This window comes from Bufo gargarizans, chromosome 1, assembly GCF_014858855.1.
Source record: "Bufo gargarizans isolate SCDJY-AF-19 chromosome 1, ASM1485885v1, whole genome shotgun sequence".
NCBI classification, from domain to species: Eukaryota; Metazoa; Chordata; class Amphibia; order Anura; family Bufonidae; genus Bufo; species Bufo gargarizans.
The window spans coordinates 431,286,828-431,305,810 of record NC_058080.1 but is presented as its reverse complement, the minus strand read 5'-3'; the positions used below and the strand labels follow the sequence as shown (position 1 = coordinate 431,305,810).

The 18,983-nt window shown below is 42.4% G+C and overlaps 1 protein-coding gene across 2 annotated transcripts in view; it reads right to left on the bottom strand.

Moving 5' to 3' along the window:
- Positions 1 to 1,119: 1,119 nt before the first annotated feature.
- LOC122921762 (sialic acid-binding Ig-like lectin 13) overlaps positions 1,120 to 18,983 on the bottom strand; it is an 84,181-nt gene continuing 66,317 nt past the window's right edge. For both annotated transcript variants that reach the window (XM_044272000.1, XM_044271992.1), the window contains 4 exons: positions 10,038 to 10,289; positions 7,260 to 7,388; positions 6,281 to 6,351; positions 1,120 to 1,405 (listed from right to left, as the gene is read on the bottom strand). In XM_044272000.1, the coding sequence (XP_044127935.1) occupies positions 1,373 to 1,405; positions 6,281 to 6,351; positions 7,260 to 7,388; positions 10,038 to 10,289 (485 nt within the window). In that variant the 3' untranslated portion in view covers positions 1,120 to 1,372. The remainder of the gene's footprint in view (positions 1,406 to 6,280; positions 6,352 to 7,259; positions 7,389 to 10,037; positions 10,290 to 18,983) is intronic.

Here is an 18,983-nt window from a genome sequence, read left to right as displayed (position 1 = left end):
ATGTGACGAAAAAACAATCTCAGAATGGCCTGGATAAGTCAAAGTGTTTTAAAGTTATCAGCACTTAAAGTGACACTGGTCAGATTTGCAAAAAATGGCCTGGTCCTTAAGGTGAAAATGAGCCCGGTCCTTAAGGGGTTAAAGTGACATTTCACACTGGAGAGCTGATAAACTTCCCACAAACTCAAGCCAGGCTGACATTTTGCTCAGAAGGAATACTCAGGCACATGCTACAAGACCAGTTATGGGAGGGGGAATACTGTAGAGCACTGTAAGATTTTAAGCTGTTGTGCTGCACCGCAGGCTAGCCCGCACCACACACCCATACAGTTATTCTTGTTTTATTTTAGGGTAATAAAAGGGAAGGTGTAACAGTTTAGTTGTGCCCGTCAGTAGGTAAATTACCACGCTTTTCTCCTGTATCCATCGGAGGGTGCTGCGCTGTGCAGCACAAGGGTCTGAGCCATCGGGCTAGGTGTATGTAAATCTATTGTAGGTTTCCAGCATTTGTGGTTGTGTTCATTGCCACATTTAAGTTAAATTCTGTTTTGGCAAAAGCTGCTGGTGGAGTTGTTTTCCTCGTTCATGACTTCGCTGTATCCTGGAAAGCCCACCCCGGTACACGGCTTACACAGGCACAGGCAGCCATTCTGGACAAATCATGATACAAATGAGACAATGAACTGTGTGTAATGGATCAAGCTTTTTACTTCCCCAAAACCATGCAATATTACATGAAGGAAACAGTACAAGTTTATATGGCAGAAATGAATATATAACTGATAGCTGAGCAATATATAAATATAGATAGCAAAGGCACATGTATAAGATATCCTTTATGTCCTAAAGCAATGGCCATGTGACTGTAAAGCTATAAATAACCTATAACTCCTAGCAAAACCTTTGTCTAAGGCATCATGCGCACGACCAGTGCCGTTATTTGCGGTCCGCAAACAGCGGATCCGCAAAAAATGGAAGCCACCCGTGTGCCTTCCGCAATTTGTGGAACGGAATGGGCGGCCCATTGTAGAAATGCCTAGTCTTGTCCGCAAAACAGACAAGAATAGGACATGCTATATTTTTCTTGCAGGGCCACGGAACAGAGCAGAGGATGAGGACAGCACACGGAGTGCTGTCCGCATCTTTTGCGGCCCCATTGAAATGAATGGGTCCGCACCCAAGCCGCAAAAACTGCGGCTCGGATGCGGACCCGAAAGACGGTCGTGTGCATGAGGCCTAAATCAAGTTTTACTGGGAGTGTTAGTTTTTCACTCGCTGTGGAAACAGTGGTGCAGGTTTGATTCCAGTAATAATGACTATGTTATGTTGCTGCAAGAAATTGGAAGTAACATCATGGAGGTCTTCATCATTATTATGCCAAAGTGTTGCAGTAGATATTTTCTTCCTGGATAATAAAAATGTAATAAACGAAACGCACAATTAGAGGCCAAATCTATTACTGTCTGCAATTTCTGTTAATTAACTACCAATCAATATTTGGCTAAAATATATTGAATATTTTATTATAATCCCTGGTTTCTGTTTTATAAAAATAAATTAAACAATAGTGACAATTTAAAAAGATTCTCATTAAGGTCAGGACTCCAGAGGAATTATCTGGCTCTTCACCTAAAGACACAATCCATGCATAACCAGCTACGTGTCTTTAGGCCTCTTTCACACGGGCGTCATTTTTTTTGCCCGGATAAGAGGCGGGTGCGTTGCGGGAAAATGCGCAATTTTTTCTGCGCAAGTGCCAAACATTGTCATGCGTTGCACTCGCGTGAGAAAAATCGCGCATGTTTGGTACCCAAACCCGAACTTCTTCATAGAAGTTCGGGCTTGTGATTGATGTTCTGAAGATTGTATTATTTTCCCTTATAACATGGTTATAAGGGAAAATAATAGCATTCTGAATACAGAATGCATAGTAAACCAGCGCTAGAGGGGTTAAAAAAAAGAAAAAATAATTTAACTCACCTTAGTCCACTTGCTCGCGAAGCCCGGCATCTCCTTCTGTATCCTCTGCGCTGAAGTTGAACAGGACCTGGGGTGAGCTGCTCCATTAAATATCAGTTAAGGACCTTCGATGACGTCACTCCGGTCATCACATGGTACGTCACATGATCTTTTACCATGGTGATTCACCATGGTAAAAGACCATGTGATGACCGGAGTGACGTCATCGAAGGTCCTTAACCGATATTTAATGGAGCAGCTCACCCCAGGTCCTGTTCAACTTCAGCGCAGACTCGGAGACACAAGGAGATGTCGGGCTTCGCGAGCAAGTGGACTAAGGTGAGTTAAATTATTTTTTATTTTTTTAACCCCTCTAGCGCTGGTTTACTATGCAGTCTGTATTCAGAATGCTATTATTTTCCCTTATAACCATGTTATAAGGGAAAATAATAATGATCGGGTCTCCATCCCGATCGTCTCCTAGCAACCGTGCATGCAAATCGCACGGCATCCGTACTTGCTTGCGGATGCCATCCGATTTTCACACACCCCATTCACTTCTATGGGGCCTGCGTCACGTCAAAATCGGACAATATAGAGCATGCTGCGATTTCAACTGAACGCACAAGTGATGCGTTAAAAACATCGCTCATGTGCACAGCCCCATAGAAATGAATGGGTCAGGATTTAGTGCGGGTGCCATACGTTCGCCGCACGGATCGCACCCGCACGGAAAACTCGCCCGTGTGAAAGGGGCCTTACTTTTTACCTCTCTGCCTTTTAGTAGCCAGTTCTTTGCCATTGATATAGCTCTATGAGGACTTGTTTTATGAGGAAAAAATAGTACTCCATGGGCCAGATTTATCATTAGCTCAAGTCAGAATAATGGAGTGAAAATTTGCGACTTTTTTCTGCTCTGCACTATGCTCGCCAGTTTTCTGAAAGTGGGGGTGTTTTCTTATGTAAATGACTCTCTATACAGATTTACTATTGCGACTATTGCAATTTCACTCCAGTGAGGACCATGCTTAATTTATGAGACTTTTTAATAGAACATGCAACTTTTTTGTAAAGAAGTGCCACTTTTTCGTAAAGATGTGCGACTTTTGTAAAGCTGCTTACTGACAGATAAACAACTACCGTCAAACCACATTTATTACAGTCTTTAAAGGCCAATCATAAATCTGACTTGGCTAAAACTGACTTTAGCCATATGTGAAATGAGTAATGATAAATCTGGCCCTATGACTTTATCTTAGTGGCACAAATATAGAAAAAAAATGATTTTTGGCATTTTTATTTTAACTTTTCATACTATTTACATTTCACAATGAGTAACCTGTTAAGTGAACTCTTCAGGTTATTGCATGACTAATAATAGTAGATGTTTGTTTTTATGTCGTGTACAAGAAAATTTATATTTTAATATTTTACTAGATAATCAAGACTTTGTCATTGTCCATCAACTAATACATCCTTTAAAACCTTTTTATTTTATTTATTTTATTCTCTTAAACACAGAGAATGCGCAGCAAAAAAATCCATAGTCTTCTCCTTTTTATCTACTCAATTTACTTGGTCCTGCTATCTCTAATATTTCTGTTAAGGGCTCGTTCACACAAACGTGTGCTGCCCGTTTCCGTATTGCGGACCACATTTGCGGATCTGCAATACACGGGCACCGTTCCGTGGCCATTCCGCAGCACGGATGCAGACCCATTCACTTCAATCGGGTCTGCAAATCCGGAGATGCGGAACAGAAGCACGGAACGGAACACTACGGAAGCACTATGAAGTGCTCCCTGGGGTTCCGTTCCGTGCCTCCTCACTGCAAAAAGATAGAACACGCTCTCTTTTTGCGGAACGGAGGGATCGCGACCCATTCAAGTGAATGGGTCCACGATCCCCAAGCGGCTGCCCTACGGATGGTGCCCGGGCATTGCGGACCGCACATTCGTGTGAATGAGCCCTAATACTGAAAAAATATAAGAAATCCTCTTTCTGTGATCCAGGAGCATGCCCATCCTTCTACTCCTCACTGTGAAATAACATGCTGTGCTACCAATGGATGCGACAGGAGCCTCCCTCCTCTGTTTTTTAGTAACTACCTGTATTTCTTATGTAATGACAATTATGGACCATCTATAGGGATGATCGAACCCGTGGAAGTTCGGGTTCGCCAGGTTCGGCCAAACTGCAGGTCAAAGTTCAGGTTTGGGACCCGAACTTGACCAAACTTGACCCCGAATCCCATTGAAGTCAATGGGGACCCGAACTTCACTTTATTATTTTGTGTTATAACATCGGAAAATAATAGCATTCTAAAGAGAGAATGCAAAAGTATATGGCCATTTAGGGGTTAAAAAAACAACTCACCTCATCCACTTGATCGCACTGCAGCAGCTTCTTCTATCTTCACTGAACAGGACCCGCCAAAGGACCCGCGACATGCATGATGGCCGACATTGCAGGTCCTTTGGCGGGTCCTGTTCAGTAAAGATAGCAGAAGCTGCTGCAGCGCGATCAAGTGGATGAAGTGAGGTGGGCTTTTTTTAACCCCTAAATGGCCATATCGTTTTGCATTTTGTCTTAAGAATGCTATTATTTTCTGATATAACCGCGTTATACGGAAAATAATAAAATCACCTGAACACCGAACCCGGACTTTAGTGAAAAGGTCTGCGTTCGTGTCCGGGAACTTTGCAGTTCGGGTTCGCTCATCCCTGTCTATTCTTATTACTCTATGTTGTGTCATTGACATTGACACATTGCTCTTTTATTCCTTCTAGAACTTTTGAATGAATTTCTAGGAGTTTTTAATGAAGCTCCATTTAGGTATTACTAATTGAGGTGTGTATCTTCAGTCTGCCACTGGTAGAACTGATTGGACAGTGTCAGACTGTGAAGGGACATCCACCCAACTGGCAACACCTAGATTGACCTTCATTGAAAACTGTTGGCAATTCATTCATGAACTTCTGACAATAATTCACCTATCCAGTCTCCAGCAGTGAGATCTCCAGCTTCAGTGTGACCACGCCGGGAGATATGCGCTGCAAAGTCATGCCCTCTTGTGACATGACAGCATCTCTAGCTACAGAATGCAATGCTCTGTCCACAGTTGGCATGTGCTGGAGGAAAACCACCAGGTCTTGATTATTCAGCTGTTCTGTTCCTGTGTCCTGCGTCTGACTAATGGAGTCATGGACCTATCAGGTTCTGATCCTGGGACTCGGTGCTCTATTTAAATCTCATGCTGGCAATTCACCCTTGAAAGTTATAGGTTTACTCTTGTGCTATGCACCTGGTTCTGTCTTTGCATGTTTTGGATTGTTTAGTTTATTGACCTTGGTTTGCCTCTGACCTCCTCTGTCTTGTGATTTTTGTACTGTGATATCCGTCTGGTTCTGATTTTGGCTTAGCTATTTTGACTACCCTCCATCTTGTGATTTTGTACTGTATTGTCCTTCTGGTTTTGACCTATTTTCATACAACACTTTTCTTTGTGGTTGCGTCTTTGTGTCTGTCTCTCTTGCACTTAGCTGAACAGGGAACGTTGACCAGTTGCGGTCTTGCGCTTAGGGCTTGCACTGCAAGTAGACAGGAAAAGCTGCTTGGGTTCCAGTCTGGACTCACCATGCGTGTTTCCTGCCTACTGTGCTAACAGATACCATGCATGCTAGTACATTTTCTTTTGTCACTATGACAACAGATGCTGTTTGGGCAACATTTTGTGTGCACTAGCAGCAGGATTATTATACAGACTGTCCTCTGGTCTTTTCTTGGTATCAGGTGCTGACTACACATGAGTTCTCCAGTTCTTGGTCCAATCACAAGAAAACGTGGGGACATGAGCAAAGATGGGAGCCTCTTGTGATCATTCTATGGTCACTATTGAGCACATGCAGGACTTATTTTGCAGCAACATTCAATCCTGGCCATTGTAAAAAACTGTATTGAGATATATATACAGTATGAATCAATAAACTGTATATCATTATATATACGGTATATATATATATATATATATTTATTTATTTATTTATTTTAAAAAGAGGATGCAGTTTAGACTGCTTAGACTTGGCTATGAGCCTGCTGCAGCGTAAACCTTCCAAACCACCGCGATATTGACCAGGTGAAGCCATGCCTCTAGGCCCCTATTGTATCTGCTAGGAATATACAAGACTGTTTGCTTTGGATGTTTCCCACCAAACCAAATGGGAGATTGTAAAGTACTGCACAGTAATAATTCAGTTTTACGTACGACTGGGAAACATCGCTTGCTCAGCTTTGGAACAGAACAGCTCTCAGTAATACGTACATTCCCACTATTGTCTTGTGCCTGATATGTGGATCCTTTTCTTTGTTTCCTGGGGTTTGTAGGTTTCTTCACTAGAAAACAAGTAAAAGTGTAATCAGTTGTATGTTCATGCAGCACATTTTGTAACGTATCAGCTGTAGATGGTCAGATGTTTCACCCGCAGTAGCCAACACAGGAGAAATCTAGTATGATAATGGCACCAATTGGAAAATGTTATACAGTATATGCACCCATGCCCTGCCCTAAAGGTAAGAGATCCTTCTCTGTGTCGCCCAAGTGCTGTAATACAGGGTGGGGCTAGCGGTTGTCTTATTAGGATATCACCTTGATGTAATGAGATTTGTGGCCATTCAAAAGCACAAAACTGATGTCTCAGAACATGAAAGGTGGAACGTGGAAGCTCTCTGTGATCTCTCATAGTCTATATTACTTATCGGAAGCAGAATATTTGATGCGGTTGGCAGTGTTGTGTCAGTCACTTTTGATTAGCTTCTGACCTTAAATCAAATTTCATAAGTAGAAATCAGAATTGGATGCATAGATGAGGAAAATGGAAAAAGGAGCAGCAACAGCCCGGGAGGAGGAGGAACAAAATTGACCTTTATCCTTTTATGCACTTACATTATATAGCGCTGACATATTCTGCAGCGCTTTACAGACATTAGCATCAAGCTGTCCCCAATGGGGCTCGCAATCTAAATTCCCTATCAGTATGTTATGTCTGCTTAGTGAAGGCAATTTTCAAAATGTTACTGTATATCTAAATAGAGAAAACATTCTTCCACCTAGTCATTCACTCAAATGCATGTTAATAGGGATCTTTAGGATACCTTCAAAATATCTCTTTACCTTATGTACATGTACAGAGTGGACGTCCTACATATACTGTACACATTCAGAAACTTATTTACAGTATTTTATACAGACCGAACACAGAAGAGCCCCGTTGTCCAGGCAGTAATATTGTGCACTCCCTTACCTAACTGATTTTTCTTCATGCGTTGCTTCATACAGAAACAGGATCCCACAAAAATGATGATGAGGGCACCAACATTGCCAATAACCATCCCAATAATGACGGTCAAATCCATGGTTGCAGTTATACAAGCTACAAAGATAATAATAATAATAATAAAAATAACAACAATATTTTCTGGCACCTCTACAATAGAACTTCATCATTGTTTCCAGTTATGATGCTCTCCATTCTGATTCCCCTACATAATGTGTCCACTAATAGGCATGGCATCATAATTTGTCTAAAAGGTCCAGGACTAGGGATGAGCGAACCCTAACTGCAAAGTTCAGGTTCATAACGAACTTTGCAAGCTTCGGTACCCGGACCTGAACCTGGACTTTTCCACTGAAGTCCGGCTTCGGGTTCAGTGTTCGGGTGATTTTATTATTTTCTGTTATAACATGGTTATATTGGAAAATAATAGCATTCTTAAGATAGAATGGAAAATAATATGGCCATTTAGGGGTTAAAAAAACAAACAAAAAAAAACCTCACCTCATCCACTTGATCGCGCTGCAGCAGCTTCTTCTATCTTCATTCAGCAGGACCTGCCAAAGGACCTGCAACATACACAATGGCGTCACAGCGCTGTCCCACGTGGTGACATCATCACACATATCGCAGGTCCTGTTCAGTGAAGATAGAAGGAGCTGCAGTGCGATCAAGTGGATGAGAGGATTTTTAACCCCTAAATGGCCATATTCTTTTGCATTCTGTCTTAAGAATGCTATTACTTCCCGATATAACCATGTTATAACAGAAAATAATAAAGTGAAGTTTGGGACCCCATTGACTTCAGTGGGGTTCGGGGTCAAGTTTGGGTCCTGAACCTGATCTTCGACCTGAAGTTCGACCGAACCCAGTGAACCCGAACTTCCACGGGTTCCCTCATCCCTATCCAGGAGGACAACCCAAAGTGTAGATCATGACACACTGAGTGTTCTCCCACATGGAGGGAGAGGTGTGCTGTAGACTTCACTGCACATACTGTATAACTATTTGTTGGTCTAGCAAAATCTAGAAAAATATAATTTTTCATACCTTTTTAGAGTTTTTCTTACTTTTTCATGTACAAAAGCACACATTTTGAATAAACAGCACAGTGATCTTTCTAATAGTCTTTTTATACCAAGAGGGCTTCAGTAAGATTTCACCATCAACACAGGTGGGGATTCTTTCCTGTAAGAGCAGGGAGACTGTGGAAATCCCTGCCACCAGTTAATGTGATTAGAGATCAGCGAATCGAATCCCACGAAGTGGAATTCGATCCGAATTTCAGGACAAATTCGATTTGCCTCGAAGTCGAATTTCCTTGTGCTTCGTGTCAGTGAGTCGATTTAGCCTTAAATAGTGTAAAAAACTAAAAAATTCAAAGTTACCTCCTCCATTTGCTCGCGACGGGCTGCCAGCCTCAATCTTGATTGAAGATCTCGGTCGAAATCCCGTGCGTGGTGACGTCACCACGCCGGCCGAGATTTAGCTCCAGATCTTCAAGCAAGATGGTGGCGGCCAGCCCGTCGTGAGCAAATGGAGGAGGTAAGTTTGATTTAATATTTTTATTGTTAATTTTACACTGTTTTTACACTCAGATGCCGCAATCATGTATGAACGCGGTATCTAAGGAGTACAATGATGGGGGAGGCGCTATCACATCAATTGTTTGGTCAAATTCGGCGAATCAGCCGAATCGTACTTTTGAATTATTCGCTCATCTCTAATTGTGATGGTTGATTCATTAAACAAGTATAATAAAAGGAAAGATTTTCTCCCTTCATTTGGGGCAATTGTCATTTGCTTCATAGGGGTATTTTGCAATCCTCTGATGGGTTTATTTGATGGACTTGTGTCTTTTTTCAATCCTACTAAATGCCAACTATCTACCTATTTTAGGAGAATCTACTTTAAAATATTTTAAATTTGCAGCTCTGCTCTCTCTGCAACTGCCACACCCGCTCCACCTTGATTGTCAGGGCCAGGTAGTGAAAACATCATCACATCTAGCCCTGTCAATCAAAAGGCAGAGGGTGCAGCAGTTGCAGAGAGAGCAGAGCCTCTAAGTGTAAGGGCAACGCCTCCGTTGCTCCTAGATTCTCATTTGCATATACTAAAACATCATTTTTTTCTCAGCAATTCAGGGAAATATGAAGATGGGACCAACACAGAAGCCTTCAGCTGCCGAGCGCACATGCAACAGTTCAGCCAGTGTCATAGGTACAAATCTGCTGACAGATGCCCTTTAATATACCCCAAATGACCAAATACACCTTCTATTCTCTCCCTAGAATCTTCTTATACTGTCCCTAGCTCAGAGCCACAGCACAGCTTCCTGCCAGATTGCAGGAAGAACAATGCTGAATAATGTCTGCTCATTGTACACAGGCAGCATCCTGCCTGCTTCCCCCTGATTGGCTGAGCCATATCAGGGTCAGCCCTCCTCTCCACTTCCTCCCAGTGATTCTTCTTCCTCCCTCATGGTTCTGCCCACCAACATGGACAGTAAAACGGCACTGAAAACAGAAAAGCTTTTGATTCATTTGTTGGACAGATTTTTGTAAAATTCTTAACAAATCTGGTTCAGCAGTCTACTCTAGAAAATCTCCAGTATACCATAAAATAAATAATCTAAGATTGCTTACATCTATTTAGCTTTCTAATCATGCAGTATATACTGTATATACACACAGTTCATATATATATACACACACACACATTTAATAGAAATAAATCTATTTGTTTTACCCCATTTTGTGCAAACTTGAATACGTTGTTCACTCAGCCCAAGTGTATTCCATGCCAAGCATCGGTAGACATCAGCTGTTGATGGCATCACATTTATCATTGCTGACTTTCGACCATTATTAGATGTCTCTATGTCAAATTCCCCCTTCACCCAGACCACAGTAGCATTTGGGTTGCCTTCAACACTGCAGACAAGGGTCAATGTTTCAGCTGAATCAATACGGACTTGTTGACTTGCTGGATGTTCTCCGCCTGCAAACATTTTACCATAATGAAACAAATGAAGGTTGTCCTTGCACCAGTGTGGGTAAAAGGTAAAACTGGAATCAAAGGGGAAGGCAGTATAGAGCTAAAAGGCTGGCACATGAGGGGGGTGGGGGAGGGTTGAATAGAAAAAAGAGCCTTGGGCCTGAGTGTGGAAGGTGGTGGAAAGGTAGGACCCAAGACTAGAAGGGATCTAAAATTGCAATAAAATGAAACTATAAAGTTTGTAAATTCAGTACTTAAAATAAATAAGGGAAGTCATGGACATGTCAAGGTCTATGGAAGTGACATCAACACATGAAGCTTCATAAAATGATTGCCCATTGTCCAGCAGCTACATAAGATAATCATGACCGATGCCGAGCTTTAGCAGAAGGCACTGGAAACATGTTCCTTGCAGTGATAAATCACATTTCACATGATAATGTATAAATCTTTAGATGCCTTGAGAATAATAAATACTAGAGTGTGTAGTGCCTACTGTGAAATTTAGGGAGGAGGGAGAGGTTTGGGGTAGTTTAGCACAGTTTGAGCCATTTGATGATTTGAGCGATGCTACAGTATGCAAAGACATTTTAGACACTCTTTGAAATGTTGTGGGAAGCTATTCTAGAGCAATGGAGGCTGCTATATCTGCAAAGGTAGGCTTACTACATAGTAACTCCAAGGATAGACATTCCTGGTCTATAAAAATGGAGCAACAGAGGTAAATTTGAAAGCCATCAGATTAAAAGTGTCTCTGTCTTGAGTAGTGGTCTCAAACCAGAGCCCTTATATATGTCAACGACCGGAGAGAAAGAAGAGAAAGTGGAATACAAGTGAAAGACCAAGTAGTGTTTAGTTGGTATGAAATTCAGGAATACAGAAATACTGGAATACAAAGCAAAGTAGGAAGCATAGGGCAGATCTAGAAAGAGGAGCAGAAAGTTATGTAGAAAGTGGAGGACAGGTCTAGAATGAAGAGCACAGAAAAATGGAGAAGGAAGAAGACAAGTGTAGAATATAGAGCACAGAATCATGGAAGTTAGTTAGTTTACAGATATAATTACTTTGTCTCCGTATTAACCCCTTCTACCCCAGGCCAGTTTTCACCTTCCTGCCCAGGTCATATTTTGCAAATCTGACCAGTGTCACTTTATGTGGTAATAACTTTAAAACGCTTTTACTTATACGGGACATTCGGAGATTGTTTTCTCATCACATATCGTACTTCATGACAGTGGTAAAAATAAGTAAAAAAAATAATAATTTTTATTTATAAAAAATACAAAATTTACCAAAAATGTTAAAAAAAATGAATTGCAAATTTCCAAATTTCAATTTCTCTACTTTTATAATAGATAGTAATACCTCCAAATGTTGTTATTACTTCACATTCCCCAAATGTCTACTTCATGTTTGGATCATTTTGAAAATGACATTTAGTTTTTTTGGGACGTTACAAAGATTAGAAGTTTAGAAGCACATCTTAAAATTTTTAACAATATTTCCAAAACCCAAATTTTTCAGGACCAGTTCAGTTATGAAGTCACTTTCTAGGGCTTACTTATTTGAAACCATCTATAAGTCACCCATTTTTAGAAACTACACCCCTCAAGATATTCAAAACTGATTTTACAAACTTTGTTGCCCAACGAGAATATAAGGAAAATGGGAATAACATTTCAAAATTTAACTTTTTTACAGCAGGTTTAAAATTGTAATCACTTTTTTCTTTAACACATTAAGGGTTAACAGCCAAACAAAACTTAAAATCTATTACCCTCTATTTGGAGTTTAAAGAAACACCCCATGTGTGCTTAAAAACTGAAGTATGGACGCACAGCAGGCTTCAGAGTTGAAAGAGCACCATATGGCTTTTGGAGAGCAGATTTAGCTGGAATGGTAATTGGGAGCTATGTTGCATATGAAGACACCCTGAGGTGTCCCTACAATGAAAACCCAGCAAAAAGTCACCCCATTCTGGAAACTACACCCCTTAAGGAATATTTCAAGGTGTAGTGAGCACTTTGACCCAATCTGGCGTTTCACAAAGTTAGGAAACGCTTGGCTGTGAAAATGAAAAATAATTTTTCATTTTCACAAGGGGTGACAGGACAAAATGTACCCCACATTCTGTTCCCCATTTCCCCCCGAATACGCCAACACACCATATGTGCTCAAAAAATTATGTATGGGTGCATGGCAGGGTCCAAAAGGGAAGTAGCGCCATAGAGCTTTTGGTGGACAGATTTTGCAGGATTGGCAACTATGTCACATATAAATTCACCCTGAGGTACCCCTAGAGTGGAAATCCCCCAAAATTGGCCCTATTCTGGAAACTACACCTCTCAAGGAATATTTCAAGATGTGTAGTGAGAACTTTGTCCTCAAAGGTAAATCATGGAATTGACAGTGAAAATGAAAAATAAAAAATCTTTCCAGAAAAATTGACTTTAGGCCCAAATTTTTCACTTTCAAAAGGGGGAACTGGAGAAAATGTACCCCCAAATGTATAAAAAATTTTCTCCTGATTACAGCAATACCCCATATGTGCTTGTATACTGCTATATGGGCATACCACAGGGATCAAAAGGAAAGGAGCACCAAATAGCTTCTGGAAGGCAGATTTCACTGGATTAATTCACAGGCGCCATCTTGCAATTGAACACACCCTGAGGTAACCCTAGAGTGGAAACCCCCAAAAAGTGACCCCATTTTGGAAACTTCACCCCTTCAAGGAATATTTCAAGGTATGTAGTGAGCACTTTGACCCATCAAAAAAGTTGCTTTACACCCACATTTTTCAGTTTCACAAGGGATAACAGGACAAAATACACCCCAAATTTTGTTCCCCATTTCCCTCCGAATACAATATATGGGCGCACAGCAGGCTTCAGAGTAGAAGGAGCACCATATGGGGTTAAGAGAGCGGATTTAGCTGGAATGGTAATTGGGAGCTATGTCTTATGTGAAGACACCCTGAGGTGGCCTTAGAGTGGAAACCCCCAAAAAGTTACCCCATTTTGGAAAAAGCACCCCCGTACGAACATTTTAATTGGTAGAAACGGTACTTTTTGGCAAACAGGTGTCTCACTAAAGACAGAAATACTTGAGAAAGCACTTCAAATCTCACATTTGTAAGAATGAAAAATTACTAGCAGACCCCAATATTTCACTTTCACAAGGAGTTAAAGGAGAAAATGCACCCCAGTATATGTTCCCCATTTTCTCCCCTTTTTGCAAACACCCCATATGTGCTTGTAGCCTGCTGTATTGGCGCCCAGCAGGTCTCTAGAATCAAAGTACAAAAACTGTTTTTTGCAGGCCTGAATAAACCGACATGGATTTTAGCTGCCATGTTGCAATAAATAAATTTCCTGAGGTTCCTAGAAATGAAAAACCCCAAGAAGTGACCCCATTTCGGTAAAAGCACCCCCGTACGAACATTTTAAGTGGTAGAAAGGGTACTTTTTGGCAAACAGGTGTCTCAAAGAAAAGAATATGTAGAGGTTGTTGGAAAGTGGAGATGCAAGCGAGGTGGACTAAATCAGGGATATAAAATTTAAATATTACAGGGAGCATAAAGGATGAAATAAAAAATCCATGGATGAGTGGTAAACTCGGAAACAATGCTTTATGCAGAGGCCAGGTTTTTCTGGGCAGGTGTCGCACTGATAAGTGGCGTCTTTTCATATTCCCTTTTTGTAACAAACACGACATTGTTTTTGGGTCTTGCCCATCTTTGCTATTTGTGGGACTTCACCAGGGAAATGTTGTCCTGGTCAGTAATGTATCTTGGTTTTGTGCTGCCCTAAGCAAGACTAAACTTGGGCACCCCACTAATATAAATTTGACCCACCCCTTCCTGTCAAGACCAAACCCCTTCCTCTTTAGGCTCCACCCTTTCCTGTTAGAGCTTCACATCTTCCTTTCTGTATTTAAAAGTGAATAACGATCAGTGCATTGTTGGCAGGGGCCTGGCCTCAGTTTTCAAGGTGCAGGATCCGTTCTGCACTTGGAGGAGATAAGGCTCACCCTAGAGTTGCCAGCCCATGACTCCAACTCTGTGTGACGTCACGACGGCAACGCGCGGACGCAAAAGGCAGGGGAGGTCGGGAGGAAGTCAGGAGGAGGAGGAAGTAAGTCTTTCAACTCCTTCACTATGCGGCACCGGCGTTGCCGCTCGCATAGTGAAGGATCGGATCGGACAAGGGGCAAAAAAAATATTTAGCATATTGTGTAACTATCACTAAGCAAACAAGGCATTTTGCCGCCCCATTGGCAAGTGCCGCCCTAGACAAATGCCTTGTTTGCCTCTTGATAGATACACCCCTGGTCCTGGTACAACACGGGAACTATGACCTCCTGAAGTACTCGGGCACTCCCCTTCCTGACTTTGGAAAATTAGGGTCTTGATGACCACCTCTTGGAACTGAAGGAAAGTTCCTGTGTGGTCTCCAGCTCGATGTAAAATGTATGCATTGTACAGTGCCATCTGTACAATGTATACGGCCAGCTTTTGGTACCACACCTTAGTTTTACGCATTGCACTGTAGGGCTTCAGAACTTGATCAGACAGATCAACCCCTCCCATGTGCCTGTTGTAATCAAAAATACAGTTTGGCTTGTTGACAGTGGTAGTGGTACCTCGCACTCGGGCTGGAGAACTGGTGTGAGTGTGAATGGTGGTCGGTACAAGAACATCCCACTTGTCTTTGTACTTAACTGCCAGGATGTTCTCATGGCAGAGAGCCTTACTGTCACCTTTTCGGAGTAGTTGCCCTACCAGGGATCTAGGCAAGCCTCTCTGATTTTTGCGTACTGTGCCACAAGCCACAGTACCTCTGGCTTTTAGGGACATGAATAAGGGTATGCTGGTGTAATAGTTATCCACATAGAGATGGTAACCCTTATCCAGCAGTGGGTGCAGTTAGTCCCACACGATCTTCCCAGTAACTCCTAGGACAGGGGGGCATTCAGAGGGTTGTATCCGGTAATCTTTCCCCTCATAAACCCAGAACCTGTATGTGTACCCAGAGGTACTCTCGCACAGCTTGTACATTTTTATTCTGTACTGTGCCCGCTTGCTGGGCAGGTACTGGTGGAATTTAACCCTTCCTTTAAAATGTACAAGGGACTAGTCTATGCTAATTTCTTTTTCTGGGGTGAACACCTCTGTAAATTTGGAGTTGAGGTGCTCCAGGAGGGGTCTTATTTTGAATAGACGGTCAAATTGTGGGTCATTTTTGGGGTGGGGGGGACACTGTGCGTTAACATTATAATGTAGGAATTTCAAAATTGTACAAGACATCTGAACTCCAATATTGTCTCATTTTGTTTTTTTTTACCAGGCCCATATGCAGCAACAGCCCCCAAAATGTCATAATGTCGGCTGCATTTACTGGGGCCAACCTAGGGGTCTAGCATATGAGGATGTCGGGTTTTGAGCTATAAACTGCTGGGCATATAAATTTGTTTGGGTCACCATAAAATTTATGAATTTTTCAGAGAAAAAGCTTTTGAAAAAATCTATTTCTGTGAAGCCCGTGTAGTCAATTTGGGGCTCATAATCCTCCGGTGGTGTGGTCCATAGGGGATCACTAGATGGGGGAGCTACTTCATCTCTCCTGGGGCATCTCCTTGAGGGTCCCTTATCCCTGGATGATGATGATGATGAAGGAGTAGAGGAGTCGAAGAATGTAACATCCTCTTCTCCCTCACTTGCAGTCTCCGTTTCAGAGGCAAGGATTGCGTATGCCTCTTCAGTGGAGTACATTCTCTGGGATGAATGAGACATTTTTATTTTTATTGGTGTGTGTAAAATGAAAAGTGTGAGGGGTGTATGTAGTGATTTAACACGTGAGGGGGCTTGTAATGCATTTAAAATAAAATTTACGATAAAGAAAAAAAGAGAGAGAAGGAAAAGAGAAAAAGATAAGTGAAATAATAAGAACATTTTTTAGAAAAAAAGGCTAAAAAAATAAATAAAAAAAAGCACTCAAACCTGAGCAGACGCTCATATATATAACTAGATAGCACTAAATTATTTCTTTTTTTACCCCCAAAAAAATAAAAACACTAAACCTGAGCAGATGCTGTCAGTAATTGGCACTGCTGACCTCAGCAGGTGCAGGACCCACGCACGCAGATGGCACGTGCTTGGGTTCAAAAATCTAACCTAGTACTAACAAAAATTGACATATATATATATATATATATATATATATATATGTATGTATGTATACTGACAAAAACACAAGTACTGATCAGCACTTGCCAGTCACAGCTTGCACACAGAAAAAGTGGTGCAGAGCTGGAAATGGCAAAAAAGCCAATAAAAAAAAATATAAAATTAGCCAAAGATCACTACAGCTGTTCCAGATGTTGTTGTTCTTCTACTAAGTTAACCCCTGCCCCACTGTCAATAAATACTTCCATTTCCACAGTTTTAGAATCTAGCGCCACTTTGGCAGGCAGGAGAAATCGAGTACTACCGGCAAAAGACAAAAGTACATTCTCAACTTCCCCATCCACACTACCAAGAGTGAGAAGAGGACTACACACATTAGGACTTTTTTTTCCCTTTTCACCTTGATGTTTAACATAAGGACATACGTTAACAAAATGTCCTCCTTGACCACAGAAAAAGCAAAGTCTTTACTAACCCTAAAGTTTTTATGACCTGGTCCAGGTGTGACCTGACCCAATTGCATTGGCTCATCACCAGACACGAGCTTGAGTGTCTCATTACCCAGAGTGTCAGAAGAGACCACTTCCCTGTATGATAATACGTCCCGAGCGAGAGGAACTTTAGATCTCTCTCTCAGGCATCTATCAATATGCACCACCAGAGACATGGCCGCCTCCAATGACTCTGGATTTAAGTGAAATGCCAAGGCGTCCTTCAGGTTCTCAGACAGTCCTTGACAAAATTAACTACGGAGAGCTGGGTCATTCCACTCCGTATCAGTTGCCCACCTCCTAAATTCAGAGCAATAGGACTCAGCAGAACATTCTCCCTGCTGCAAGCAACGCAACTTAGATTCGGCCAGGGAAACCCGATCAGGGTCATCGTAGATATGTCCCAGAGCTCTGAAAAATTCATCTACCAACCGGAGGGATTGTGAACCAGTCGGCAAAGAGAAAGCCCAAGATGAGTCACCTTTCAGCAATGAAATTATAATCCCCACTCTCTGACTCTCGTCCCCAGAAGAGCTAGGACACAGTCTGAAATATAATTTACACGATTTCCTGAACCAAACAAAGTTGTCACTTCCCCCGGAAAACCTATCTGGGAGAGCAGCCTTCGGTTCAGGACAGGCCTGGTTCCCTCTGCGGAAACCCACCGCCTGTGGTCTCTGAAACTGTGCAATGGCTGTGCGGAGGTCAGCTACCTCCAAAGACAGCTCCTGCATACGATCGACCAGTGCAGAAACAGTATCCATAGCTGCACTGATAAAACAAAGGATGACGGTTTAGGCGGTTGATAATGTCACAGGTTAAGGGGAACCGGACCCCAGTGATGGCCAGTTCGCAGTGTTCGCCAGCGAACACATGCAGGCTGCCATCTTTAGTAAGGTAGACTCGCCCGTCCAGCGATGCACAGGTATGCCCTTACCTGTGCCTGTGCCGCGAGCCGGTATGAAATCAAATGAGTTCGCCGGGAGCAGGCAGTTCTGAGAACAGCCCGATGAATGTCCCTGGCGACTGTTCTCGGAACTGCCTGCTCCCGGTGACCGCATTTGATTTCAGACCGGCTCCCAGCACAGGCACAGGTAAGGGCTTACCTGTGCATCACCGGACGGGAGAGTCTACCTTACTAAAGATGGCAGCCCACATGTGTTCGCTGGCGAACACTGTGAACTGACCATCACTGCCGGACACCCAAATACACACCAAAATGAATAGACAACAATCTAGGCCTCAAAAGCTAAGGAAGAGGGATGGGGACCTCCTAGGCCTTTCCCTAACTCCTGCCAGTATGAGCAGATCCTGATGGTGGAAATACTCATACACCAGATACCTAACACCCTGCTAAAACTGACGAGCCCTAGGATAGGTAGCAGGGGATGAGATAGCTGGTTCCTTCCAGAATTAAGGAATCTGAGTCTCCCTGAGGCCTAGAACCAACACACACCAGATAATAAGAAACAGCGAAGGCAACAAGTACTTAGCTTAGAGATGTATGGAGAAGCAGGAGATCCCAGACAAACCAGCACTAGCAACTCCAAGCAGAAACTATCAACTGCATGGTCAGCAGTGTGAGGCGGATCTAAATAGAGCCTCATCACTGATAATGAGCGGCACCTGAGGAGAGGTGAGATCCTGCTAAACAACAACATACATAGAGGAAAACAGAGTGTCACGGACGGTGTACAGGAAACAAGACAATGCAACATGCATATAATGTCACGGATGGTGTACAGGAAACAAGACAATGCAACATGCATATATGACTCATTGGATCCAAAGCTAAGGAACCAAAAGGGAGACCCCTGCACAAGATCTGGCACTTTCCCTGGCTGCTCAGCCTATGCAAAAATACCAAAGGTGGATGGTTGCATATCCACGTACCTCGACTATATAACACCTGAACACCCTACAATAGTGAGGGGACACGACCACCGGCTCCCTACACCAGACACGGAGGGAGTCAGGGTCACCTGGGATCCAGCAAACAGATAAATGTACAGCACTTAG